The sequence below is a fragment of the Schistocerca cancellata genome, unplaced genomic scaffold (assembly GCF_023864275.1).
Source record: "Schistocerca cancellata isolate TAMUIC-IGC-003103 unplaced genomic scaffold, iqSchCanc2.1 HiC_scaffold_1150, whole genome shotgun sequence".
NCBI classification, from domain to species: domain Eukaryota; kingdom Metazoa; phylum Arthropoda; class Insecta; order Orthoptera; family Acrididae; genus Schistocerca; species Schistocerca cancellata.
The window spans coordinates 1424936-1434225 of NW_026047149.1; the positions used below are offsets into that span (position 1 = coordinate 1424936).

At 50.5% G+C, this 9290-nt stretch overlaps 2 protein-coding genes across 2 annotated transcripts; both read left to right on the forward strand.

Moving 5' to 3' along the window:
• The first annotated feature begins 360 nt into the window (after positions 1-360).
• Positions 361-1242, forward strand: LOC126159930 (uncharacterized). The gene has a single exon (XM_049916737.1). It carries the CDS (start codon positions 361-363, stop codon positions 1240-1242), a length of 882 nt encoding a protein of 293 aa, XP_049772694.1.
• A 482-nt stretch (positions 1243-1724) lies between these two features.
• Positions 1725-3743, forward strand: LOC126159932 (trophinin-like). Its single transcript, XM_049916738.1, has 2 exons — positions 1725-2808; positions 3667-3743. Exons 1-2 carry the CDS (start codon positions 1725-1727, stop codon positions 3741-3743), a joined length of 1161 nt encoding a protein of 386 aa, XP_049772695.1.
• Positions 3744-9290: the final 5547 nt, after the last annotated feature.

Here is a 9290-nt window from a genome sequence, read left to right on the forward strand (position 1 = left end):
CAGGGAGTGCTGCCTTTGCAAGGAGTGCTGCCTTTGCAAGGAGTACTGCCTTCCAAGGAGTGCTGCCTTTGCAAGGAGTGCTGCCTTTGCAAGGAGTGCTGCCTTCGCAAGGAGTGCTGCCTTCGCAAGGAGTGCTGCCTTCGCTAGGAGTGCTGCCCTTCTAAGGAGAGCTGGCTTCGCAAGGAGTGCTGCCATCGCTAGGAGTGCTGCTTTCGCAATGAGGGCTGACTTCGCAGGGAGTGCTGCCTTTGCAAGGAGTGCTGCCTTTGCAAGGAGTACTGCCTTCCAAGGAGTGCTGCCTTCGCAAGGAGTGCTCCCTTCGCAAAGAGTGCTGCCTTCGCAAGGAGTGCTACCTTCGCAATGAGGGCTGCCTTCGCAAGGAGTGCTGCCTTCGCAAGGAGTGCTGCCTTTGCAAGGAGTGCTGCCTTAGCAAGGAGTGCTGCCTTCGCAAGGAGTGCTGCCTTCACAAGGAGTGCTGCCTTCCCAAGGAGTGCTGCCTTGGGACAGAGTGCTGCCGTCCCTAGGAGTGTTGCCTTCGTACAGAGTGCAGCCTTCGCAAGGAGTGCTGCCTTCGCAAGGTGTGCTGCCTTCGCAAGGAGTGCTGCCTTTGCAAGGAGTACTGCCTTCACAAGAAGTGCTGCCTTCGCAAGGAGTGCTGCCTTCGCTAGGAGTGCTGCCCTCGCAAGGAGGGGTGCCTTCGCAAGGAGGGCTGCCTTCGCAGGGAGTGCTACCTTCGCAAGGGGTAATGCCTTCGCAGGGAGTGCTACCTTCGCAAGGGGTGGTGCCTTCGCAAGGAGTGTTGCCTTCACAAGGAGTGCTGCGTTCACAAGGAGTGCTGCCTTCGCAAGGAGTGCTGCCTTCACAAGGAGTGCTGCCTTTGCTAGCAGTGCTGTCTTCGCAAGGAGGATTGCCTTCAAGAGGAGGGCTGCCTTCACAGGGAGTGCTGCCTTCGCAAGGGGTAATGCCTTCGCAAGTAGCGCTGCCTTCTCAGGGGGTATTGCCTTTGAACGAGTGCTGCCTTCCAATGAGTGCTGCCTTCGCAAGGAGTGCTGCCTTCGCAAGGAGTGCTGCCTTCGCAAGGAGTGCTGCCTTTGCAAGGAGTGCTGCCTTCGCAATGAGGGCTGCCTTTGCTGGGAGTGCTGCCTTCGCAAGGGGTGGTGCCTTCGCAAGGAGTGCTGCCTTTGCAAGGTGTGCTGCCTTCGCAAGGAGATATGCCTTTGCAAGGAGTGCAGCCTTCGCTAGGAGTGCTGCCCTTCTAAGGAGAGCTGCCTTCCTAAGGAGTGCTGCCTTCGCTAGGAGTGCTGCTTTCGCAAGGAGGGCTGCCTTCGCAGGGAGTGCTGCCTTTGCAGGGAGTGCTGCCTTCGCAAGGAGTGGTGCCTTCGCAAGGAGTGCTGCCTTCGCAGGGAGTGCTGAATCCGCAAGGAGTGCTGCCTTCGCAAGGTGTGCTGCCTTCGCAAGGAGTGCTGCCTTTGCAAGGAGCGCTGTCATCGCAAGGAGTGCTGCCTTCGCTAGGAGTGCTGCCTTCGCAAGGAGGGCTGCCTTCGCAAGGAGGGCTGCCTTCGCAGGGAGTGCTGCCTTCGCAAGGAGTAATGCCTTCGCAAGTAGTTCTGCTTTCGCAGGGAATACTGCCTTTGCAAGGAGTGCTGCCTTCCAAGGAGTGCTGCCTTCCAAGGAGTGCTGCCTACGCAAGGAGTGCTGCCTTCGCAAGGAGTGCTGCCTTCGCAATGAGGGCTGCCTTCGCAGGGAGTGCTGCCTTCGCATGGGGTGGTGCCTTTGCAAGGTATGCTGCCTTCGCAGGGAGTGCTGCCTTTGCACAGAGTGCTGCCTTCACAAGGAGTGATGCCTTCGCAAGGAGTGCTGCGTTCTCTAGGAATGCTGCCTTCACAGGGAGTGCTGCCTTCACAAGGGATGGTGCCTACGCATGTGGTGCTGCCTTCGCACGGAGTGCTGCCTTCGCAAGTAGTGGTGGATTCGCAAGGGGTGCTGCCTTCGCACGGAGTGCTGTCTTTGCACAGAGTGCTGCCTTTGCACGGAGTGCTGTCTCCGCACGGAAAGCAACCTTCGCAAGTAGTGCTTCCTTTGCACGGTATGCTGCCTTTGCAAGTAGTTCAGCCTTCGCAAGGAGTGCTGCCTTCTCAAGGAGTGCTGCCTTCTCAAGGAGTGCTGCCTTCGCAAGGAGTGCTTCCTTCACAAAGAGGGCTGCCTCAGCAGGGATGGCTGCCTTCGCATGTAGTGCTGCCTTTGCACGGAGTGCTGCCTTTGCACAGGGTGCTGCCGTCGCAAGGAGTGTTGCCTTCGCTAGGAGTGCTGCCTTCGCTAGGAGTGATGCCTTCACAGGGGGTGCTGCGTTTGCTAGGATTGCTGCCTTCGCACGGAGTGCTGCTTTCACTAGGAGTGCTCCCTTCGCAGGGAGTGCTGCCCTCGCACGGAGTGCTGCCTTCGCAGGGAGTGCTGCCTTCACAAGGGGTGGTGCCTTCGCAAGGAGTGCTGCCTTCGCAGTGAGTGCTGCCTTGCTAGGAGTGTTGCCTTCGCAAGGAGTGCTGCCTTTGCAAGGAGTGCTGCCTTCCAAGGAGTGCTGCCTTCGCAGGGAGTGCTGCCTTCCAAGGAGTGCTGCCTTCGCAACGAGTGTTGCCTTCACAAGGAGTGCTGCCTTTGGAAGGAGTGCTGCCTTCGCAATTAGGGCTGCCTTCGCAGGGAGTGCTGCCTTAGCAAGGGGTGGTGCCTTCGCAAGGAGTGCTGCATTCGCAAGGATTGCTGCCTTTGCACAGACTGCTGCCTTCGCAAGGAGTGCTGCCTTCGCAAGGAGTGGTGCGTTCGCTAGGAGTGCTGGCAAAAAACTAACATGCAACGAACAAATCGATAAAAGTTACGGGTTGGGCAGAGCAGAAAAATAAACAGGAAAACAAAAGTAAATTGGACTGCTTTACTGTAAACACGATATAGGCTTTCCAAAACTAAACTTCCTGCTTGTTTCGAAAGGAGGAAGACGCAATTTGCAGCTGTAATGAAGATGTGTTGGAAGTAGGATATATGTGTGTGTGGATATACCGCGAATCGCAGATCGATCGAGGAAGTTCGTGGCTGCAGTTGAAGGCATGGAAAATTATGGGTACAGCAATTCTACTACTATTTCCAACGATTTGGTTAAATGTATCGCATGTGTTTTTACGTAATTACTGTCTACTGAACTTCAAAGTTATAAGTCGCTCGTAACGCATTCCGTCATTTTGCCGTATTTAGCACTTTCTACCGTAGACAAAGTGTATTGGATGGCTCAGCACTCGACCATTACTGTCGCGTCACTTCTAGAACAAACAGGGTGGGGAAAAACAATTTGACCGAAGTGCAGAGCAGGAAGTCAGCATCAAATGAAGGAATTTCGGTATTGCAAGTGTCAGTTGAATATTTCGGGCGCTATGCCAACATGGCAACTGTGGTCACTTTGAACATTTGCTATGACATACATAATAGCAATAAGTGGCGGCTCCCTTCTTACTCACCTTTTTAAGACATATTGAAACATGAGACATGGACATCTGATTCTCTTCATCTCTAAAAACGTGCTGTGTCCTAAGTCAGCTAAGAGTTTGCAAATCGTGCCATCTCTGCAAATTCTGCTGTCTCTGCAATGCATGCTATCTTTGAAACGTGTGCTGTCTTTGCAAGGTGTGCTGTCTTTGCAAGATGTGCTGCCTTCGCAAGCAGTGCTGCCTTCACATGGCATGCTGCCCTACAAGGCATGATGCCTTCGCAAGGCGTGCTGTCTTTAAAAGGCGTCCTGCCTTCGCAAGGCATGCTGTCTTCGTGAGTCGTACTGTCTTGACAAGCCGTGGTGTCTTTGCAAGCCTTCTGTCTGTGCAAGGGGTGCAGTCTTTGCAAGGTGTGCTGTCTTGGCAAGGTGTGCTGTCTTTGCAAGGAGTGCTGATTTATTAAGGCCAGCTGTCTCAGCAAGGCATGCTTTCTCAGCAAGGCGTGCTGTCTTGGCAAGGCATGCTTTCTTGGCTATGTGTGCTCTCTGGGCAAAGTGTGCTGTCTTGGCAATGCATACTATCTTCGCTACGCATACTGTCTTATCAAGGCGTGCTGTCTACACATTGTGTGCTTTCTACAGATGGCGTGCTATCTACACATGGCATGCTGTCTGCAGATTTCGTTCAGTCTACACATGACATGCTGTCTACACATGGCATACTGTCTAAATATGTCTTTGGAAGACATTCTACCTACACAATGTGTTCTGTCTACACAAGGCGTGCTGTCTACATAAGACATGCTGCCTACACAAGGCGAGCTGTCTACTTAAGGATGGCTGTCTGCAAAAGGCGTGCTGTCTACACAAGGTGTGCTGTCTTCACAAGGCATGCTGCTTTCGCATGCCATGGCATCTTTTGAGGGCGTGCTGTCTTCGCTAGCCATCCTGTTTTCGCAAGGCATGCTGCTTTAGGAAGTTGTGCTGTCTTGGCAAGGCATGCTGTCTTGGCAAGGCATGCTGTCTTGGCAAGGTGTGCTGTCTTGGCAATGCATGCTGTCTTGGCAAGGCATGCTTTCTTGGCAAGGTGTGCTGTCTTGGCAATGCGTGCTGTCTTCTCAAGGCATGCTGTCTTGTCAAGGTGTCCTGCCTTGTCAAGGCATGCTGTTCTGGCTATGCAAGGTGTTTTGTCTGGGAATTGTGTTCCATCTTGGCAAGGTGTGCCATCTTTCAAATGTGTGCCATCTTTGCAAGGTGTGAATTCTTTGCAAGCTGCGAATTCTTTGCAAGGCATGCTGTATTTGCATGGTTTGCTGTCTTTGCAAGTTGTTCTGTCTTTGCAAGTCGTGCCATCTCTGCAAATTCTGCTGTCTCTACAATGCATGCTATCTTTGAAACGTGTGCTGTCTTTGCAAGGCATGCTGTCTTTGCAAGGTGTGCTGTTTTTGCAAGATGTGCTGTCTTCGCAAGCAGTGCTGCCTTCACATGGCATGCTGCCCTACAAGGCATGATGCCTTCGCAAGGCGTGCTGTCTTTAAAAGGCGTCCTGCCTTCGCAAGGAATGCCGCCTTCGCAAGGCATGCTGCCTTCTTGAGGTTGGCTGCCTCGACACGGAGTCCTGCTTTTGCTAAGCGTTCCTCCATCACAAGGCGTGCTGTCTTTCCAAGCCGCGCTGCCTTTGTAAGGCTATTTGTCTTCGCAAGGCGAGCTTTGTCACTACGAGTTCTGCATTTGCAAGGTGTGCTGTCCTCACAATGTGAGCTGATTTTGTAAGTCATTCTGCCTTTACGAGTTGTGCTGCCAATGCAAGTCGTGCTGTGTTGCCATGACATGCTGTCTTGGCAAGACATGCTGTCTTCGCAAGGTGTGCCATCTTTGCAAATCGTGCTGTCTACACAAGGTGTGCTATCTTCACACGGTGTACTGCCTTTGGAAATCGTACTGTCTTCGCTGTCTTGGAAAGGCAGCATGCACTATAAAGGAAATATGCACTATAAAACAAGCACACAATGGAATGGCAGCACAAGCTGCAAAGGCAGCACATGCTGCAATGGCTGCATATGCTAAAAAGGCTGCATATGCTACAAAGGTTGCACACCATGCAAAGGATGCAAATGCTGCAACAGCAGCACATGATGCAATGGTAGCACACACTACGAAGGCAGCACATGCTACAAAGGCGGCGCACAATACTAGGCAACACACACTGCAAAGGCAGCCCATGCTGAGAAAGGCAGCACAAACTGAAAAGTCAGCACATATTGGAAAGGCGTCACACAATGGCAAGGTACTGCACACTGAAACCCAGCATGCACTGGGAAGCAAGCATACAATGAAATAACAACACACTGTAAAGTGTCACAATGTGGATAGGCAGCACACACTGAAAGGCTGCAAACACTAGAAAAGCAGAAGACAATGGACGGGCGCCTTTGAAATCTTCTGCCAAAATGATATTACCTTAATGAAATCTGAAGAGAGGGACAATTTCGTATTTAAAGAAACTCTGCTCGTTTACGTCGTTTACTGCTACCAGGTGGAACATATACACTCCTGGAAATTGAAATAAGAACACCGTGAAATCATTGTCCCAGGAAGGGGAAACTTTATTGACACATTCCTGGGGTCAGATACATCACATGATCACACTGACAGAACCACAGGCCCATAGACACAGGCAACAGAGCATGCACAATGTCGGCACTAGTACAGTGTATATCCACCTTTCGCAGCAATGCAGGCTGCTATTCTCCCATGGAGACGATCGTAGAGATGCTGGATGTAGTCCTGTGGAACGGCTTGCCATGCCATTTCCACCTGGCGCCTCAGTTGGACCAGCGTTCGTGCTGGATGTGCAGACCGCGTGAGACGACGCTTCATCCAGTCCCAAACATGCTCAATGGGGGACAGATCCGGAGATCTTGCTGGCCAGGGTAGTTGACTTACACCTTCTAGAGCACGTTGGGTGGCACGGGATACATGCGGACGTGCATTGTCCTGGTGGAACAGCAAGTTCCCTTGCCGGTCTAGGAATGGTAGAACGATGGGTTCGATGACGGTTTGGATGTACCGTGCACTATTCAGTGTCCCCTCGACGATCACCAGTGGTGTACGGCCAGTGTAGGAGATCGCTCCCCACACCATGATGCCGGGTGTTGGCCCTGTGTGCCTCGGTCGTATGCAGTCCTGATTGTTGCGCTCACCTGTACGGCGCAAACACGCATACGACCATCATTGGCACCAAGGCAGAAGCGACTCTCATCGCTGAGTACGACACGTCTCCATTCGTCCCCCCATTCACGCCTGTCGCGACACCACTGGAGGCGGGCTGCACGATATTGGGGCGTGAGCGGAAGACGGCCTAACGGTGTGAGGGACCGTAGCCCAGCTTCATGGAGACGGTTGCGAATGGTCCTCGCCGATACCCCAGGAGCAACAGTGTCCCTAATTTGCTGGGAAGTGGCGGTGCGGTCCCCTACGGCACTGCGTAGGATCCTACGGTCTTGGCGTGCATCCGTGCGTCGCTGCGGTCCGGTCCCAGGTCGACGGGCACGTGCACCTTCCGCCGACCACTGGCGACAACATCGATGTACTGTGGAGACCTCACGCCCCACGTGTTGAGCAATTCGGCGGTACGTCCACCCGGCCTCCCGCATGCCCACTATACGCCCTCGCTCAAAGTCCATCAACTGCAGATACGGTTCACGTCCACGCTGTCGCGGCATGCTACCAGTGTTAAAGACTGCGATGGAGCTCCGTATGCCACGGCAAACTGGCTGACACTGACGGCGGCGGTGCACAAATGCTGCGCAGCTAGCGCCATTCGACGGCCAACACCGCGGTTCCTGGTGTGTCCGCTGTGCCGTGCGTATGATCATTGCTTGTACAGCCCTCTCGCAGTGTCCGGAGCAAGTATGGTGGGTCTGACACACCGGTGTCAATGTGTTCTTTTTTCCATTTCCAGGAGTGTATATTAAATAGCCAGGTGTTGTAAACAGTACAAGCTACAACTGTATTACATGTGAGTTTTCAACGTGATCCACTATTATGCCCTCTTTCGCGAGTATCACGGTCTCTAATTCATCTCCAGTTCCAGCATTAATTACAGCACTATATCCCAATACATCGTGTAGTGCAGTATCCTTTACTTCTGTAACTAGAATAATATCAGTGTTTGCCTCATACATAAAGTCTTTCAACCTACTTGCTTTTAGGGAGCTCCCTATGCTGTTTATGGATTCATAATGTATCACATTTTATAAACTCAACTCTTTCATCGCATGCAGTCAGTATGAAAGCTATGGATAAGTGTCACATACGTATCCACCTCTGTCGCTTAGTTTGGATGAGGTAACCATTCCCGCCCCCCCTTGCAATCTTAGTAAGCATCCAGCGAAAATCGTGCACAGACACACATGTGAAACTCTTAAATTGACCGAATTAGTTCGATAGCTGTGATTCAGGGCCTAGTGTAATGCCACCATGTGTTTGAAACCTCCGCAAAGAATTCTGTTGCATGGTTCATACCGATGTCTCGATATCGCCATCGTGTAACTTACAGCAAGTATTTTATTCTTGTCGCTCACCTACATTAAGGAAAATGGGAAACATTTACCACCTTCCGATATTGTTGTCATTGTTAGTAAGTAGAATGAAAGTAGTCTCTGGTCAGGAGAAACTAAAAGCGATTATTTGTTTCCACAGACAGAGCTTAACAATTCGTATCAGTACACTGTCCCATCCAAGGGGCAGATTCGTTACTCTGTCGTATGCATATAACGAGATAACATAAAGACTTTACGTCACAGCTACTCAGTTTATGGGGCCAGGTAACCTACACACATCGACATGATTCACTTCTTGTTTGCTGAGATAATATAAATTTCGTAAGTAAAATGACATTGCAAGTTGTTGTTGTAGTGAACATCTTCCAAAAGCTTAATGCAAAGACACACATGGTCATCCTGACTGACGACGCGAGGAAGTAAATTGACTGGCTCGGTTAAGAGGTGTATATAATTTTGATTCGTTTCACAATAGATTGACGTAGAATGGTCATTTTTGAAAGTTTCGGCGAACAATACAGTTAAGACTTTGATTACGACACATGCATTACATTCTTGTAAAGCTATTGTATTAATCGTGTGCTACTTTCGATATTAATCGCAATTGCAGAAAGCAGCAATGAATATGTCTCGTCTCGTTTCTCCGATCGTTTCCCGTACTGTGCGACCCACAGAGCTCTATCGCTGCATCAGCGGTCGATTGTTGCTGTTGCCGCCACGGAATGATGGCAGTTAAATTCAAATTTCCTCCAAGTATAAGGGATTCTACGATATAAATGAAAATGGAAAGAAGTAACGAAAGCGGCAACTAGCAGTCAAACTCAACGTTCCTGGTGGTTTAATGCTATGACAATTTTAAACAATAAACTACGCAGTGGAACTGAGAGCTATCACAGGAATCTGCAATATACCCTCGATGGACAAGCTGATTAAAGTTTTCGTCCTTGCCACTTCTCATTTTACAGACAACTGATTCTGACTACTTCTTATGAACTGCACTTAACTGAGGCCATAACTCTTGTCCAAGTCGTCTTATTGTATTACTACTATCGTATCTTTCTTATGTAAAGAACGAGCAAAATAGCAGTTTTCATTTTCTGTTGCGGCATAGGAATGATTATGTGATTACTTCTATATGCAATTCATCTGTAACTTTATGAACTCAATATTTAGTAAGAGGGCCAACCGAATTACATACTGCACAGTGTGAATAATTGCTGCAATTTTGGTGGCAACAACAACAAACAACTAGTCAG

Bases quoted from the DNA above. Each gene is read 5' to 3' on its own strand.
- LOC126159930 (XM_049916737.1), top strand. From the start codon at position 361: ATGAGGGCTGCCTTCGCAAGGAGTGCTGCCTTCGCAAGGAGTGCTGCC.
- LOC126159932 (XM_049916738.1), top strand. From the start codon at position 1,725: ATGAGGGCTGCCTTCGCAGGGAGTGCTGCCTTCGCATGGGGTGGTGCC. The intron at 2,809-3,666 runs GTGCGTTCGCTA...TGTCTTTGCAAG, and splicing joins TGCTGCCTTCGCAAGGAGTG to GTGTGCTGTCTTTGCAAGAT.